Source organism: Podarcis cretensis, assembly GCF_951804945.1.
Source record: "Podarcis cretensis genome assembly, chromosome: 3".
NCBI classification, from domain to species: domain Eukaryota; kingdom Metazoa; phylum Chordata; class Lepidosauria; order Squamata; family Lacertidae; genus Podarcis; species Podarcis cretensis.
The window spans coordinates 18,342,709-18,361,684 of NC_137172.1; the positions used below are offsets into that span (position 1 = coordinate 18,342,709).

At 43.7% G+C, this 18,976-nt stretch overlaps 2 protein-coding genes across 19 annotated transcripts in view; one reads left to right on the forward strand and one right to left on the reverse strand.

Moving 5' to 3' along the window:
• The window catches only part of BCL2L11 (BCL2 like 11), a 38,943-nt gene extending 30,619 nt beyond the window's left edge, over positions 1 to 8,324 (forward strand). For all 5 annotated transcript variants that reach the window (XM_079969050.1, XM_079969048.1, XM_079969051.1 and 2 more), the window contains one exon: positions 2,348 to 8,324. In XM_079969050.1, the coding sequence (XP_079825176.1) occupies positions 2,348 to 2,437 (90 nt within the window). In that variant the 3' untranslated portion in view covers positions 2,438 to 8,324. The remainder of the gene's footprint in view (positions 1 to 2,347) is intronic.
• Positions 1 to 18,976, reverse strand: part of LOC307211921 (uncharacterized protein) — a 340,964-nt gene that overhangs the window by 77,346 nt on the left and 244,642 nt on the right. For 12 of the 14 annotated variants that reach the window (XR_013836594.1, XR_013836595.1, XR_013836596.1 and 9 more), the window contains one exon: positions 9,958 to 10,069. The exons of the other annotated variants lie outside the window; for them this stretch is intronic. The gene's annotated coding sequence lies outside the window, so the exon portion shown is untranslated. The remainder of the gene's footprint in view (positions 1 to 9,957; positions 10,070 to 18,976) is intronic. 14 annotated transcript variants of the gene reach the window in all.

The window sequence follows — 18,976 nt, forward strand, 5'->3', positions numbered from 1 at the left end:
AAGCAGTGTAGAACAAGATTAAATATAGCGACAGTTGCTCAAGTCCCAGCGCTGAGGGTGCTTAAGCATTCCACAAACAGATTTCTTTACTTCTAGTTATAAGCATGTAGAAAACTGACAGCCAGGTAGGCAAGTGTGGCTAGTTGCTGGGGTGGGAGTGGGGATTTGTGTATCAGGGTAGGTGTGAGCTTCTCATGAGTGTTCCTCTCAGCAGGGCAGGGGCTGCACTGGGACAGAGAGTGGATTGGCAAAATAGTCATGGTAAAAAGGAATAAACACGGTTCTGTACAAATGTTTTTCTTTGCTAGGTGCTATCTCCTTGAAAGCTGGGGCCCTCCAAATGTTGAAGGGTGTTGGGAGTCCCAACAAGAACTGGAGGACCACAGGTTTCCCGTTCCTGCTTTAAGGCATGTTGTGTGGCACTCAGTGGCGTAGCGTGGGTTGTCAACACCCGGGGCAAGGCAAGTAATTTGCGCCCCCTAACCCGTGGAGCCAGGTAGGGGCAGAGAGCTGCGAGTGCGAGCGCCCCCCGCCCCCGATGTTGCGGCCGGTGCGGCCGGCCCCCCCTGCACCCCCACGCTACGCCACTGGTGGCACTGTCTTTGTGAGTGTATACTCAACTCAGGATACATGGACAGCAGCTATCAGTGGAAAATCTAAACTACAAGGACAGGAGGCAAACTGCAGACACCCTGCTATCTAATGATGATTTTTTTTTCATGCTTTACTGAGTGTCCCCCAAGTAGATCCATTTCTCATTAACAGGATGCATTTCTCTTACACCCTACATGATTATGAAAGTCATTTGATCTCAAATGCATTTACATGGAAGGATGTTCCACTGGAATCAGTGGAATGCAAAAAACCAAGCAGAGGCATTTGATGCTGTTGTTTACACTTCAATCTTTTGTTGCAGCCAGAGGTGCTTCTATCAGACGTTTATAAGTGGACACAGTGTTGCTCCGTTATGTATGTGGCATAGATACTGTTTTGGTTAGAGATGGACAGCACCCTCCAATTTCTGCTTTGTAGCATGAGCAGACTTAGGGGTGTTGCCCCCAAGGCAGAGGTCGGAGAGGGAGGTACAGCCCTTCAACTTTGTTCCCTCCTTGAAGTCAGCTGCAGCTCAATGCCAATTCCTATTTAGATAATAAATTCACACTTTTTAATGTTGAAACAAGTTGTGTTTTATTATTAATACTGCTATTAGTAGCAGTATTTATAGAATACTTCCCTCCAAGTGGTCAGAACACTTTGCATACATTGTCCTGGTAATCCTTGTGACAGCTCTGTGTGAGAGGCCAGTGTAATATTTGTGTGTGTGTGTGTGTGTGTCTGTGTGTCTGTGGTGGGTCGTTTGAGGCCACCTGCCTCCACTGAATTCATGGCTGAGCTGGAATGTGATCTTGGGGTTTATAGCTCAGGCTGTTCAAGAGCTTACGTACTGTAGTGACTGGTTCACACAATGTGTGTACAGTATATTGAACTAGGTGCTAACATGGGGTGCTTAAATTTAAAAGTGTAAGGACAGAACTGCTAAGGGGGAAGGGACACAGAGAAGGAGAGAGCAAGCATGTTTCCATGCTCACAGGTGAGAAAAAGCAGTAAGTTCTGCTCATGTATTTGCATTTTCATTTAAAGAATTGCTTGTATCCCACTTCAGATAGTTTCTCAGAACAGCAAACAGTAAAAAAACACCAAAAAACCCCCCGACCCCAACTCAATTAAGGCAGACTATCAGAACAAAAGTAAATACAGCAAAACACAGTGTGTGTCAAAACATAAAACAAGTAAAAGCCAAATTCATGTCAAGACATCATAAATCTTAACAAATCCATACCAATTAATACAAGAACAGGATTCCTCATCTTGGCCTCATTATCCCCATCTAATCAGCAGAGGTTAATTTTCACATAAATAACATTGTTAGGTCAATAAATATTAAACTTTTATGTCATGTAGGCTACTTGTGATCACATGCGCATATGCTGTTATCTCCCTTTTCAAACAACATGATAGTTCTTTTGATTACAATGCACAAGTTGAAGTGTGGCCAAGTAGGTGATGCTAAACACCCAAAACTCAAATAAATGCTAACTGGTTGTTTTATTATCTCACTGTGTACAGAACATCAATCTTAGCCACTTGAGCACCTGTCAGAACGACTTGCAGTGCCAACATATAACAGTGCCATCATGTCATGCTTTGCCCTGGCATAGCTTTTGCAATTTCCTATCCTAACTGTGCTAGCATAGCAATTCCTGTGCTTGGCATATAAATTCGGTAATTATTACTGCCAGACAGGAAAGCTTCATGAATTAAAAGAACCTCTCATTTCCTCTTGCAGGGTTTCTTGGATTACCAAGCAGTAAACCACCAGATCATAATTTTGCGCCTGTTGCATTACATCGTCCGCCTCATATGGAGAATGCAGTGACTAATGCGCCAAGAGGCAGCTTGGGATTGTTTACTCGTTTCCAGCGACAGCAACCTTGAACACAATGTCTTTGGTCTCTGGGTGCAGGTAACAGAGCTTTCTTGACCTCGGATACATCCAGCAAATGAAAAGGAGCAGAAGGACTCCATATCAGGCGGTTTGGACCTCTTTGTGGTTTTTTTTTGAGGAAAACAAGTTTTTTAAATGGATCTTTGGAAATGGACCACCTTTTTAAGAAACAGGAATTCATCTGAAAGTAGAGCAAACTTTGTTTTGTTGAAAGTTCTTTAAAAAAGAAAGAAAAGAACCTTGCTATATTGCAGCTTTCAAGAAAATCATTGAATCCTGTTCTCATTTGGAAACTTGTGGGTTGCTATTATACCGTGCAACAGAATTGTCTGAGCCAGCTACTTTGTAAAGCTGTCTTAGTTTTTATATTACATACTTCCTGTTCAAAATCTTTCCAAGCAGTGAGAAGACAGACTGGTAATTTCTGTGCTACCTAAAATTCACCTATCCTTGTACATTATTCACAGAAGAAGTTTGGGGTGGGGGTGGGGTGGGGAAATACATCCACCTGCTGTTTAAGCACCATTTTTAATCTTCTGTTGGGTGAAGCAGTTGCATCTTGCAGCCCAGAAGGAGAACTCTTGAATTTGCTTTGGAAGTTGAAATTAAACTGTGAAAGTTTTAATGTTCCAAATAATGTCACCAGGTTGCCTTTTACAATTTTCTTCCTTTATAATTTGTATAGATAAGTGTGTATTCTATGACATATACTGAAGGCGGGCGGGAGGGGGGGAATGTAGCAATAAGTCATTGTATGTGGGTGAAAGCAGTTCCTATGCCTGTGCAATATTGCCCAGAGTTGTTAGCAACAGGGTCCTACTGCATAATTTCAGGCACTGTTTTGATCCTCACTTTGGTATATTTCTCTTTGTTTTTTTTAAATCCAGTCTTTGGGTGTTTTTTTTTGGTTTTTTTTTAAGCACTCTGGATTTTGTTAATTGCTGCCTTTGTTTTTAAATAATATGAGAGATGACCGAGCAACCATAATGTGGAATGTAAAAGGACTACTGACTCGCTGCCTGGGTTTGAGGTCAACAGCAGCACAGTATTCAGAGGGTGAAAACTCCAACAAAAGATAGAGCAGGAACAAATTTCATTCCAGAAAAAAAGACCTTTTAACAAGTGGCACCTATTCCACCTCCCTTTCCTAAGGTGCCAGTAGGTGATTGGCTGCATTTATCTAATATGAGTTAGCTACTTTGTTTTGTGATGTTCCTTAATCAGGGCTACTTGTAATGTGATAAGAAAAACAAAAAGCTGAATCAAGGGCAACCTGCTGCAAACAGCTGAATTGTGCAACATATTAAATTGTGCAGGTTGTTTCTGTAAGCCATAAAGGGGAGCGGTAAGGATTGATAATTCCCAAACTGTAGGGTGGGGCACAGTGGTATGCCATAGCAAAGGACTGAAATGCGTCCGGAAAACTTAAGTCACTATGCTGGACTGGAGAGAGTCCTGTGCATCTTTAATTCCCTCCTCTGTCCCTTTTACCCAATTTATCTGTCAGTTTATGGGAAGAGGGAGTCTTCTGTGGGAAGGACTTGCTAGATTCTTTGACTCGGGTACGCTATGGGCTGCCAGGTACAGGAGAATCCCAGAAAGTATAGGAAGCTGCTTTATACCACTGAGCCATCTAGCTCAGTATTGTCATTCTGACTGACAAGTGTGTAAGGAGTCTTTCTCATCCTTACCTGTAGATACTGGGGATTGAACCTGGGATCTCCTGCACACAGTCCTTCCCTACCTGACTCCTGACAGGCAGAAGAAGGGGAAATGTAAAGTGGCAGTAAGACCCTCTTAACTGCATCATTTTGTAGTTGTAAGGAGGATGCCTGCCGATTATTGTGGGAGCAGACTGAGAAAATAGGTGTATGGTAAAGCCCCCAATCTTAATCCTAGAAAACACTGTGTCCCATGTAATAATGGTTTGGGAAATGCTGGGCAGAGCCCTGAAGACTCCCCGTGGTCCCTTGCATTCAGATATTACATCAGATTTCGGAAGGAGTCTTTCAGACTTAGATTTGCAGTCGAAAAGATTAATAAATTGCTTTTAAAAAGAGCTGAAATTCTCAGGATACTGAATTCTGTACCCTATACCAAATTGGTAAAGAACCACAGTATGCACACAATCCCAAACTTAAATAAAAATGTGCCATTAAAAAAAAAAATCAAGTAAAATTCCACTAAACCAGATGGCAAACAGTATTGGCACAGATCCTGACTTCCTTTTTTTAAAAAAGAAACATTTTGCTTCTGTAATATCCTTCATCACGCTTCCTGATGCAATCCCTATATCTCAGAAGTTCCACTGAGTTCAGTGAGGCTTATTCCTACGTGTGTAGATTAAAGGATTGCAACCTGAATTGCTTCAGTTTTGGGACATTGTTCATTTCATTTTCCTCCTATAAAATCAAAGCGGTTTAACCTGTGCTGTACCATGTTATGGTAAACTGGTTCATATGTGGATTTGGACTGAGTTTTTACTATGCTTTGGGAGACAACTGCAAAATGAGCTTCCTGAAACTGCATAGTTGCTTAAAGGTTCTGGTTGCAAGTTCCCCTTATTCCACATAATTTTATTTGGCCATTGATCAGTTACATAAAATGGTGCAGATACTTTGCATAATACAATGGGTCAGCTGATTCCTGTTTGTAACTCGCTTCCAAATGCTACGTCGCCAATTTCTGGTTTCACCAGTGCCACTGAAAAATGTTGTAACCTCTTTTTAAAAAAACTGCAGTCTTTTTTGGGCTATATCAAATCCATCCTAAGTGCTATTATGTGCTGGAGAGTTTTGTCAACTTCAGCTCCTATGCCAGTGCCTGCAGATGCATCCCCTGTCCTGAATGTGTCTGCAGTAGATTATAGGATAAATCCAGATGATCGAAATAAGCTTTGGGGTCCCAAGCTAGAGAGAGGCGCAAGCAACAATAAGCTGCTCGAACACATCACCTGGTGCGTGTCTGTACAATAGATGGTTAGTAAGATTGATATTGACAGTGCCAAACACCCCTTTGAAAACAAGAGACGAAGAAAGGGTGTGCTAAGATTCTGTCCAAACTGACAGCCATGATCTGACTGTTGCCAGTTCACTGTTGGAAACATCCTTAAGTCTTGCATCCAGGGACAGAGTCCAAACCACTTCATCCTCTTGTGCTTTTGCTATTCCAGATCCAGCCAGGGAATCATGTGCAGAAGAAGTCTTGTCTCCTTATCTGTATAGCCCTTATTCGGTCGGGCTGTTCATCTGTAAGCTCCAACGGTGATAATGTGCTAACAAGGGCAAAGCCATGGTAGCTTTGTAGCAGCATTAGTTTCTTAATTTTACTAGCTTTGGTGAACAATGTTGTGGGTTTTCTCCCCAGTTTGTTTTAACATCAAGCAGAAATTGCAACATCACTAATAGTAATTTTGCCTGTATAATTAATTGCATGGTACCCACATAAAGCTGGTTGATTGAAAAAGGCAAAGAAGCGGGTGCTAGTCTTAGACCATTCAAACTGATACTATGTGATAGAGATTTTTTGTGACATCCAAAAAACCAGGGAAACCAAGGATTTCATTTCCAGGTTTAGCAATGTTGATAACACAGCTTTTAAACCGGCAGTTTGCCAGTAATCTTTCAGCATACGATGGGAAACCTGTGTTTTTCACTGGGAGTAATTAGAAAGCTATCTCTTGAGATCCAACTGACTCATATTAGTTGTCATCACTGACCCATCGTGATTCCTTCTAAAATCGTTTCTGCCACCAGAATTAGTTCTCAAGAACTCACCAAAGTGTTTTCTGTTTAGTGCTTCTGCATTTGGAGCACTCTAGTTTTAATGCCTTTCTAACACAAAATCCTCCCTGCAGTCATGCTTTCAGTGGTTGGGATCCAGGGAGCTCCAGGCAAGCGCCTGAAGTGGGAAGATCCCCCTGTTCTTCATTGACATGGTTACAGAGAGTATTCTTTAGGAAACCGTAACCTATTAAGAGTGGCTTTTTTGTGGAGGGAGGGAGCTAAGGGAATAAGGAGCTGCTTTGGGAAGGGGGGGTCCTGAAAGTCGCAGTGCACTCTCTTCAGACCCCTATAACCTTCCCTCCCCCTTTTCTTATAAGGCTCGGCTGGCCCAGTGCCTTGAGATGTGTACACATTCATATGTGTTAACTGCTAGCATGGGAGTGCAATTAGCTTGCTGCCATGGCTTCAGGCAAACTTAATTGTAAGCCGAAGAAATGTGGTTTTTTTTAATAAAAAAAAATTCTGTGAATTATAACATAAATCAGTAAATGGCAAGATATTGGCACTGTGTGGCCCAAACCCAAGCTCTCTTTGTTTTTCCAAGAAATCTCTGCCGGACATTATATCTTAAAATGCTGAATCAAGCAAGGCCCGTTTTAGTTTGTCACAGTTCAGTGCAGGTTTTGTGCCTTGACATCCCCACAGTGTCCACATTAGACTTGTGGGTTAAAAAAAAAAACTTTTTCTAGAAATCCCATTTATATATCTATAACTATATATAATCCTGCCAAAACATTTTATGAAGAATTTTCTTTGGTTGTGGAGAAACCATATTCAAATTTCTTCTTAGTGTCTCCATGCTTTCCCCCCTTTTGAATGATTGTAAATATTTGAGTATTTATTAGATTAGTGCAGTCCTCATCTGAGCCAAATGTCACCTCTGTGCAATGTTCCCTCTCTTCTTACTATGTCATGTAAGATTTTTTGTACAGCAGCTGAAGTAAAACGGATTGATTTCTCTAAACATTTTTTTTGTAGAATTGACTTTGTTAAATACTGTAGATTCCCCTTTTCTTTGTAATTAATGCACTCTACTGTTCCATAATGCTGTAACTTGTAGAAATGTTGTATATTTATTTTCTGCTTATTTAAGTTCTTGTAAAGTCTTCCCCCTCCCCTTTTGAATTGTACTTAGTGTATATGGAAATAGTGATTGATCAGTTTAGAGCACTGTCTACTAGTTTGGGATAGTTGATGCTATTTTAAATGTTGTTTAAACCCCTTGATTTTCTGTACCGTGTCTCTTGCCCATCTTTCTCTGTCTTGTTAAAATAACTGAAATATGAAGTGAAGACAGGGATCAGTTTGATTGGGAAGGGCTTTTACACGTTCAAGGGCCACATCCAGCACTGCATTTGTGGCTTTTAAAAGGAGTTAGTTCCAAATAACTTTCTGAGGACCGAAGGCAGATTACATATTGGTTTTGATAAAGCAACATGCAGTGCTCTGAACTGGTCAGTCTTTTAAAAATGTCCAGGGAGCTTACTCGGGACACCTACTCACAGAATCCCCTCTCAAAAGTAGATTTTTGTTGCAAATTCATTAGGTGCCAGTTCACAATCTTGGTGCTTCCTGTTTCTTCCTACAATTGTGCGTACATTTAAGGGCCGTTAAGAACTTGTCCCTTAGCCTCAGTTTACGTAGCACAGGATATGACTTGTTACCTCATAAATAAGAAGTACCTGCAGTTTATTCAAGAACTACTAAATTTTTAGTGGAAGAGAGACATTTTGCACCCTGGTTTATAGACCACTAGTTACTGTATGACAGCACCATAACATCAGGTACAAACATCAATGTAGCACTGATCTTGTACTGATTAATCACTAACATGTTTCTTAGAACCCAGCATTTTTATGTAGCATTTTTATTGCAGTTTCCCTGGCTTACTTGTGTTTTGCACTGATGAAATTTTGACAGGGTAATTGCCACTTTACTTGTGCAATACTGCTGTAAATAACCGCAGATCTTTTTTTAAGATACAATCTTTTATGTTCTTAATGAATTTTATATGAATAAAACTTTCAACTATTCATTGCGTACGTTTTTTATTTCATTTTCTTTCCTAGGTTTGCTTGTTCTTACACAGTTATAAATGAAACAAAGGTGATGAATTGGACTGGGACACAATATTATTTGTGCAGACTTCCCTTACGTACACTTCCCTTAATGTGCATAATCAGAAGAATCCTTGTAATGGATTGTTCAAGAAATGGAGTTGTCTAATTCAACTAGCACTTAATTACAGAAACGAGGTATAGAACTAAGCAAAAGGAAAACCATTCAAAGGGCTGCTGAGAGACTGTTAAGGTAAAGGTAAAGGTACCCCTGCCCGTACGGGCCAGTCTTGACAGACTCTGGGGTTGTGCGCCCATCTCACTTAAGAGGCCAGGGGCCAGCGCTGTCCGGAGACACTTCCGGGTCACGTGGCCAGCGTGACATCGCTGCTCTGGCAAGCCAGAGCCGCACACGGAAACGCCGTTTACCTTCCCGCTGGTAAGCGGTCCCTATTTATCTACTTGCACCCGGAGGTGCTTTCGAACTGCTAGGTTGGCAGGCGCTGGGACCGAGCAGCGGGAGCGCAACCCGCCGCAGGGATTCGAACTGCTGACCTTTCGATCGGCAAGCCCTAGGCGCTGAGGCTTTAACCCACAGCGCCACCTGCGTCCCGAGAGACTGTTGGATATGGTAAAAATGCTGATCTGTTCCCACAGGGAGGGAGACCAGCTGACAGTGGTACTTCTTGCTACACTTGTGGAAAGCTTCAGGGGTCCAGATGTGCTAATGGTGGTCTTCCAGCGGAGCTGGTAGTGGGTTTGAGGAGTGTCACAGGGTAGCCTTAGATCTGCAGAATTCAGTGCCCTTCATTCTGCCATTCCCACAGTTCAGGCCTAAAAGGACATGAGCCCCTGGAGCCGCCATGCCTAAAAGGAAGAAAAAGCTGCCTCTCTGTGCAGCCTGCTCTGCTGCAGCAAACGAGCAAGGTTTTGGATGTTGCAGTAAAACTACCTTGGAATATCTGCCCTGCCAATAGGATTGCTTTGTAAAATGGGATATGGTCAAGGATTATAAGATGAATAGGGTGGAGAGATTTTTCTTCCTTTTATACGTGGTAGAGAAACTGCAGCCCTTATGCCAACTTGATCCCCCAGACCTCCCTATTTGGCCAATCCAACCACTTCCCGCCCCCTGAAACGCATCCACCTCCTGTCAGGTATGGCAGTATTCCGTCCCCCATTGATCCCTGTGGGTCAACTTAGATGAGCGGGATGACCTGCCTGTCAGTCACCTGGCGGCATTATACTGTCAGCTGATTGACAGGTGAGCTGTCTACCTGTCAAAGCTGACCAACCAAATGGGGGGTATTAAATATCTAGCCCACCAGGCCCCAGAGGTTCCCTACCCTGCTTTATAATATGATGCCTTTTTTGATTAGCAGTGGGTTCAGGACAAAACTTAAGGAAATATTATTCCATGCAGTGCATAATTAAGAAGTAACTCACACAAGATGTGTCAGTTACTAGCTTGGATGGCATTAGGAAGAAGCATTAAGACAAATTCTTGGAGGATACAGCCCTGCACATGCTTCCTTGCAAGTAAGCACCAATGATTCGTATTCCAAAAGTAGACCACATTTCTGTAAATGGATTAGTAGCAACTTATTACCTCCTCTGCATAAGAACCGAAGGCCTAGTGGGTGCAGAATAATCCAGCTCACTGAGTCCAAAGATGAGGAAATTAGCTGTCGGGTGGAAGTCTTTCAGAATGCTGCTGCAGCCTGTAAGAGACATGGAATAGGTTTGCTACGCAATGACCACAGCCAGGTCTACAGAGTCCAAAATCCTCTCATTTTCCTCCCTGCTGTGCGTAAACTGAGCAAACTGATGGTGCTGTCAAGGCTGGGTACACAGAACTGGACTGTTGATGTGACTTAAAATGAATGCTTCTGACTTGCATAGACAATTAGTGATGCCAAGCAAGCAAGCTCCTTGATTGGCTTCAACTCCTGACTGCTTACATGTTTGAGGGCTTAATTAGCAAAGCACAAATGAGTAGAGCAGCCTCAAGCAACATCAGTTTCGTCTGGAAATTATCGCTGATGTAAACACAAGGCTTTCTATCGCTCTCCGTACCCAGAGGTGAGTGGAATTGTCCCTATAAGTTACATAGAGAGACACATCCCGAAACAACGACCCAAGAGTTGTTGGCTGTGGTCACCAGCCATGACTCAACCACCTTAAAAAGGTAAAGGTAAAGGGACCCCTGACCATTAGGTCCAGTCGTGGCTGACTCTGGGGTTGCGGTGCTCATCTTGCTTTATTGGCTGAGGGAGCCGGCGTACAGCTTGCGGGTCATGTGGCCAGCACAACTAAACCGCTTCTGGTGAACCAGAGCAGCGCCCGGAAACGCCGTTTACCTTCCCGCCAGAGCGGTACCTATTTATCTACTTGCACTTTAACGTGCTTTCAAGCTGTTAGGTTTGCAGGAGCAGGGATCAAACAACAGGAGCTCACCCCGTTGCGGGGATTCGAATCGCCAACCTTCTGATTGGCAAGTCCTAGGCTCTGTGGTTTAACCCACACCGCCACCTGTGTCCAACCACCTTAGTCTCAGGTAAAAACAACTTTTCAGCTTGGGCTCAAATTTTGCTTCTGGTGGTACCAACCCCTGAAAGAGCGCTTTCTGCCTTATTAATACGGCCCAGCTTGCCCTTCACCCAATGCTGGCTACACCATACAAAACTAACACAGAGTTCTCGTCCTGTGACTTGTAATGTGGTGGGACACATATTAACTTGACCCTTCTCCTGCCTGTTGAATTTCCCCCCACAGCCTCTCCCTGCTAGCCTGTTTGCTCCTGATGTTCCTCTTGGGCAGCTCTGAGGGCTTATCCACACTTAACCTTTTGCCCCATGATTTCTAGGCACAGGTCCACACTTTCCCAGTCCGTGTCCAATGGCATTCTTTTGCCTTACCACTTTCTCCAGGAAAATCCAAACTTCATCACTGAATCACAGCAAACCTCAATTCGGGTGGTCTGCTGCAATTCAGCAGCAAACTGGGTTTTCACAGGAAAAGTGGAGGGGTTAAAAAAAAAAGCCCTTAGGCACAGATCTGGAAAGCCCGGAACTGTACCTAGAGATATGAAACAGAGGTGGATGAACCCTGAGTTTGGGAATAAACTGGTGGAGTGGGAGGGATTACTCTGAATGTCCTAGCTGCACTGTCAGAGGTAATATGCCTCTGAATGCCAAGTGCTGGGATCTGCAAATGGAAGGTTTGTTGTTGCACTTGGGTCTCATTTGTGGGCTTCCCATAGGCATCTGGCTGGCCACTGTGAGAACAGGATGTTGGACTTAGATGGGCCTTTGGCCTGATTCAGCAGCCAGGCTGCTCCTATGTTCCTGTTATAGTGGAGAATCGGTGGGAGGTTGGACAGTTGAGCACAACGCCAGCCCTGCACAAAACCCCCTCATTGCCATCAATTGTGAAGCAAGCAAAATGTAGCCCTGCTCATAAAAGTGTGAAGACATGCCCCAGCCTTCTGTATCCATGCAAGGTCCCCCAGGGTATGCTCTTACTCAAACTTAGCATAGCGAGTGAGTGAGTCGTGTGTGTGGTTTTTAGTCTAGGAAGCACCATTCCATTCCTAGACAAGAGTGTGAGCTGCTTCCAGAGGACCCTGCTTAGTCACAAAGAACTCAGCGACCTGTTTGCAGTTCTCATGCTCAGTCCCACACAGTCACACCCTGTTGGGCAGACAAACTCTCTTGCTCTGGATACAAGCTCATTATTTCCCAGCACTAAACATGCACATGCAGACAATCTGCATGGGGCAGGGACATCCGCCGTATTTTTCGCTCTATAAGACGCACCAGACCATAAGACGCACCTAGTTTTTGGAGGAGGAAAACAAGAAAAAAATATATTTTGAATCCCAGAAGCCAGAACAGCAAGAGAGATTGCTGTGCAGAGATCCCTCTTGCTGTTCTGGCTTCTGGGATAGCTGCGCAGCCTGCATTCGCTCCATAAGACACACACACACATTTCCCCTTACTTTTTAGGAGGGAAAAAGAGTGTCTTATAGAGCGAAAAATACGGTACGTGTGGCTTCTGCTCTCTTTATTCCTGTGCTTCTGTACTGCACTGCAGTTTTAGACTGCCTTTCCAAGAATAGATCAGAGGGCGGTTCACAAAACATACTCTGCAGCAGAAGCAGAACTCACCCAAGTGATTATCAGTGATATTCACTATTATTATTATTTTATTTATATATATAGATCTGTAAACGTTATGCAAATAGTTACATTATTTACCACTTTGTTTTTGTCACTTCCCTTCCATTTAAATGCACTGAAAATAATTAACCCAAATTATTACATAATCCATCATGTAGGTTTTGGTTGTGGTAGATAACAAGATAACAAGTTGAATAACGTGGGCTTTAGCAGGAGTCAATCTGTAGCAGAACAGAAACAACACTGATTGCAACAAACCCAGGAGCGGAATAGAAACAACTACGCAACCAGGACAAGACAGAGATTGCTGCCTCCTTTCTTCTCCAGCCAGGGCTGGTGGGTACAGCGGAATTCATTCTCTCAAGTACTTGGGTCCCTGGTCCTTCAGGACTTTATTACATGGAAGTGCTTTCTTGACAGGGGCCGGGGGGGGGGGGGGAGACTTAGCATGTCAAGCTGTCCTGAGCCAGATCTTTATCTTCATTTATCTACATAATCAGGAGCAAAGCGACTCCTTTCGCCTGCAGATAGGAAATTAAACAGGCACCGCTGCCTTCATCTGAAACTAACAGGGTGACCTCAACAGAGGCCCATCAAGCATTTTTTTTTAACAAATTCTTTTCAGCTATTCTTAACCAGTTTTGGTTTGTTCCTATCTAGTCCAAGGGTAATGAGAGCTAAAAAAAGTAATGAATTCTACCTCAGATCTAAACCACCAGCCTGCAAAATATTCTCTTGCTTTTATTACAAAGTGGAATTACAGCTTCCCATTCGATGGCCAGTGATAAACATCAAAATATCAGAGCCTATGCGAGTGGTGTTTTTTTAAAAATGTGACTCTTCAATCTTTTTTTCCAGTTTACAATTGCTTTTGTCCGATTCTTGAGTTTCTCGGTCTCTAAGTGACGGGTCTAAGTTAGGCGTAGTCAAAAAAGTTTGGTTGTGGTTTTTTTTTTTTTGGTGGGGTACACTGAATTTGTACCCCCAAAAGCGCTCCCCAGTCCACAAGCCAGAGGGCAATCCACCTCATTGTCACACTGCTCATCAGTTTGTGAAAGAAGAATTCCTGCCTGCAGACAGGCAGAAAAAAAGGGCTCACCCTTCCAAGCAGCTGCATTTTGGTGGGGAAAACAGAGGGAGATAGGGTTTCAGTCGGCCTGCCTGCACTTTGCTGAATCAGCAGGCTGTCTGGGCTCTGGCAGGGTTCCCTCATCAAGGAGCCTGCAGCAGCCTCCCTTGCTCCATTATCACCAGCCAGGCAGCCACGATTCCAGGACCTTGTGTGAAAGGAAGCATGGCCTTGGGAGGGGGAGGGAGGCAGAGGAGGACGACCCACTGGTTTGTTTACTAGCAGAGGGGCTCTGTGAGGCATGAATGCCCCCTGACCTGCGACAGAGCAGGGGGAAAAGACATCACATTATAGGTGTTTTAAGTGCAAAAGAGCTGTGTGTTTTTAAAAATCAAAAGCATTTGCCCTGATTTGCTTGCACAAAGCTTAAACACAGGTTAGATTATAGCCGGTCTCTATTGAGCATTCATTCTGATATGTTTCTGCAGAGGCTGTATATCATCAACCATTCATCCTGATTTGCTTCTGGGGTGTTTCCAGGTCTTCCCCCTTAATCAGTTGTTCATTTTATACTTTTCAACGCGGTTTTCCTGTCACTTTCCAAATTGCAGAGTTTCTTTTTCAAAGTCGATTAGTCGCGCTAGGGCAACAGACGCAGCACTTTAATGGCACAAGCCAAACATTTCCTAGGATGTTCTTGAATGCCTCCTGCAAAAAATTGATGGTCTGGAGGCACCTCATGGCAGTCTCTTGACAGGACCAACATGCGTGTCTAAGCACAGGGTGGGGTAATATTCCTGGCTCCCATTTCATTTTCCAGAATGGGGCCCAAACCTGCTTTCAGGTTTTGTTTGTTTGTCTGTTTTAAACAAATTAAACATCAAATCTAAATCAACAAGGCATATGGGCCTCAGCAGACTGCTACTCATAACATCACAAGTACAGTGGTGCCTCGCAAGACGAAATTGATCCGTTCCGTGAGGCTCTTCGTATAGCGGTTTTTTCGTCTTGCGAAGCAAGCCCATTGACAGCTAAGCGGATTAGCGCTATTAGCGGTTTAGCGGCTTTTAGCAGATCAGCTGCTAAGCGGCTTAGGGCTTAGGAAAAGGGGGGGGGAGGAGAAAAAACCCGCAGGAACTCGCAAGACATTTCGTCTTGCGAAGCAAGCCCATAGGGAAATTCATTTTTGCGAAGCGCCTCCAAAACGGAAAACCCTTTCGTCTAGCGGGTTTTACGTCTTGCGAGGCGTTCGTCTTGCGGGGCACCACTGTAGACAAAGGCATACAGTTTGGGTCTTGCAAACTGTCCCCATCCCCAAGTGACTTTGTGACAGAAGCAAGGTTAGCAAGGAAGTCCCGATCTGCTCCGGGAGAGGTTCAGGAAACTCTGAGGCCCTTAAAACTTTCTGTGGTGCACTGATGGTGCCATAACCAGGAACACACCTCTCAGACTAGATGAGATTGTCTTCCTATTACCATTGTTATTTTTGAACTATTTATTGGAAGTGAATGAGGTACAGGCTGTAGAGAGGTAGACCCCAATCTCATGATGAGGAGCAGGCTTCGGCCTTTTAGGCCTTGCTAATCCACTGCACCCACAACCCCTCAATCAGTTTTTGGACACTGCCTATATTAATGTATTTACCTCTGATTAACTCCGAGTTGGATGTACAAAGGAAGAGGTCGTCTACTTGCTACTCTAAGGATGCATTGGGATGTGAGGATTATTGTGTTAGTTCTCCTGATTATAATGCTAGAGCTTCCCCTCTGGTTTCTAATGTTTCTTATGCACTGCATGACCTGCTGGATTATGGAATCGTGGCTTTTTGGTCGATATATGACTGTTCCCCTGTGAGTCACCCATGAAAACGGCAGGAAAGACCCAAATTGTGTCACAGAATGCATTAAATAGCAGAAAAGTTACAGCGCAAAATGCCCACAATTTTCCAAGTTAATGAAATTGCAGGCAGATTTTTTTTTCTTTCCTGGAAGCAATTAACACAGAAATGAGCGCTAAATTTCTACTACAGTCCCCTAGATTTCCAGAAGTTTAGGCTATGCGAAGAATCACAGAAAATGTGGGAATTATCAGGTAATGAGACATCAGGAGGATGGAATAAAGAGCTGTCTGAATTCAACCTGGGTAGCAAATGACTACACCCTGGTTGAATACTTTTCTTTCTTTCTTTCTTTCTTTCTTTCTTTCTTTCTTTCTTTCTTTCTTTCTTAATGGAGCAGACAACAGGAATCGTACCAAGGGTGAGTTAGCTCGCCCTCACCGCCACCCCCATCCTTCAAAAGATTTGCCCCATGCTTGAGTTATGGAGGAAGGCTCTGCCTCATAAAGTGCCATGGTTTCTTACAGAGTATCGTGTATCTAATCATAAAACACTTCAGCAGAGGTGCAGTGTAATATGCGACCTGCTCCTCACTTAGGCCCAACTATTTTTTAAAAAGCTTTTGACAGTTGTTATAACAGCATTTGTATTCCATTAAGCCCTGTCAAGAGCGATTTCATGACCCAGCACTGCAGCAGGTAGTTGCAACAGCTGTGGAGCAGGGCGAAGAAGCCGCTCTGTGACCAGAGCCCTCACAGGTGCTCAGGAAATGGCAGCAGCGACTCGTGTTTACACAGGCAAGAAATCCTCTTTGCTCCAGATGCAACGGCATAGATAAGGGTGTCCTCTCTGAAACCCCAGTTTACCATTATGACCTATGGAAGTGGAGAACAAATCGGGTGATAAGCTGAAGTGGGGCTGAAGGGATTCTTCATACACTAGGATTTGGGGGGGAGGCGGCAGGGCGGGTTAGGTGCCCACATAACACTTCTTAAATTGACATTGCTGAAAATAAGAGTTGCATTTAAAAAAAAAAAAACCAGTAAAATTTCACTTTCAAGAGTACACCTAAAAGTATAATGCATTACTTAAGGGGGGTAAAATTCACTTGGAAACATGAATCGTACAGACATACTCAAAGCACTAGGTGACGGTGACTCACGTGAAACTTAACCCAGGCAAAAATGGAGCTGGGCTGGTTAGCAGTCATGAGACAGGGGAAGCCATGGAATTGCCTCATTTGAACATTTCCCCCTCATGCTTTGCAGCTTGGGAGTGTTTCCTGATCCGGGCCTCTTTCTGGATTCTCAGAGGGAGGCATGTGTCCTGGTATCTCTTCCTGAAAATAAATAAATAAAGGCTCTTTTCATGGCTGTGCATGCCCCCTTGGCTGATGCCCTCATGATTAATAAAATATGTGTAGCTGCCCTTCTGGGTGACTTGGCCATTACAGAGGACTGTCCTCAGTTTGAAGGAATCATCTATTTGAGGACTGTCCGGTTCAAGTCCAGTTTAAGGATAAAGTGCCATGAAGATCAAGAACCATAAGAAGGGGGAACAAGGGACTTGAAGCTGCCCATCAACTGAACCGTTCGGTACACAGGTCACCCGGTCATGATATTACACACAACGCTGAAATGCACTGCATCCCAATTTAAATTGCAGAAATCGTTTGTTTAAATTTGCAACTATACCAATGAAACAGCAAATGCAAAATGCCTACACATCTATGTCCTCTTTTTCGCTGATGAATAAGTAACCACCTTAATGAAAGTTCAGTTTGTCTTGCATGCAGAAGGTCCCAGGCTTGGCCCCAGACATCTTCCTGCCTGAAACCCTGGATAGCTGCTGCCATTCAGTGTAGGAAATACTGAGCTTGATGAACCAAGGGACTGACTTGGTTTAAGGCAGCTTCCTATGTTCCTAGCAAGCGTTAGCTGCCGAGTGCACATGCCTCTACTATTACAAGACCTCCACCAGTTACTAATTTGTTTCTGGGCGAAATTCAAGGCATATGTCATTTTCTTCAAAGCCCTTTATAGACTTGGTCTGAGGAGGTACCCAAGGGAGCGCTTGCTCACATACGAACCTCTCTCCAAGTATTTGAGGTCCAGTTTATTGCAGACGCCAACTCCATCAGAAATCCGGCAGTCTGTAATGACTAATGGTGCATTTTCCATTGTGGTCCTGAGTCTATGGAACCTGCTGCTATCAGAGAGTCACCAAATTCTACAGCGTGGCCCCTACAGATGTACTGCTTTTATTTAGGCAAGCGTTGGATTTTGAGCCTTGTGGGACTTTACTTGTGATTTATTTTTTCCCCTGCCGGTAGAGAAAAACTGCTGACTCAGTTGTTATTAGTCTTGTTTTAAAAGAAGTTCTTCTCCACATTTAAAACTCTTCTGAACTGAAAAACAGGTAATTGTTTTTCAGATAAATACAAGCGAGTGGATAGAAATGGGAGGACTGTGGCAATGGAACTGATCTCACATCCACCCCCCAACCTCATAAGATCCTGAGCAGAGAGAGCATATGGAATAATTGTTGTCAACTACTGCAAGCCACCACAATGTTAGTCTCCTCTCCCGCACAGGAACAAGGAAGGAGTCAAGTGAAGCTGTTTGATTTCCAGTACCGCGTGAATTACAGAAGCTCCTGTAATGCTCTTGGGGCGAGGCCCCTGACTCAGCCTTTTCTGTTCAGCTCAAGGATCAAGTCAAAGCATAGCCCAGGGGCCAAGAGAACACTGGATCGTTTGTAGCTCTGTGGTGGCTGACAGGAGCAACATGAAAAGGACACACAGTCTCCAACAGCTGTCAAAGGGAAATACTCTTGTTTTACAGAGAGCTCACCACTCCACAGCTTGTGCAGAGAACAAACAGTATGTGCAAGGAGTCTGGGGACTGGCACGCTCCTCTGATAGATGCTGGAAAGTTTCGTTTCAAATATGCATTTCAAACCCCTCCTCAAAACCCACCTTTTCCAAGTAGCCTTTGGCTCATCTCTTTAATTCACATTCCGAACTGTAAGCAAGCTTTTAAGGACGTGAAACAAAATGTGTTCACGTTCTTAGGAACATAGGAAGTTGCCATGTTGGACTACTGGTTGAACTATCAGTGTTTCTCAAACTTGGGTCCCCAGCTGTTTTTACACTACAACTCCCATCATCCCTAGCTAGCAGGACAAGTGGTCATGGATGATGGGAGTTGTAGTCCAACAGCACTTGGGGACCCAAGTTTGAGGAACACTGATAGCTTTACTACACTGACAGTTTGCAGCTCTTCAGGGTTTCTGGCAGGTAAGATCCCAGTCCTACCTGAAGATGCCAGAGGTTGAACCTGCCTGCAAAACAGATGTTCCACCACTGAGATTTTTCAAAATGAAAAATTTGAATAGAAATGTATCCACTTTTGCACACGCTCCCCTAAGAAAAGTATTTTTGTTATGCCTTTTGTATGCTTTTCTGTTCACCTGCCTATAAAATATGACCTTTTTGTATGCATTTCTCTAGAAATTTTTGAACCGAAACAGCATCGCAAAA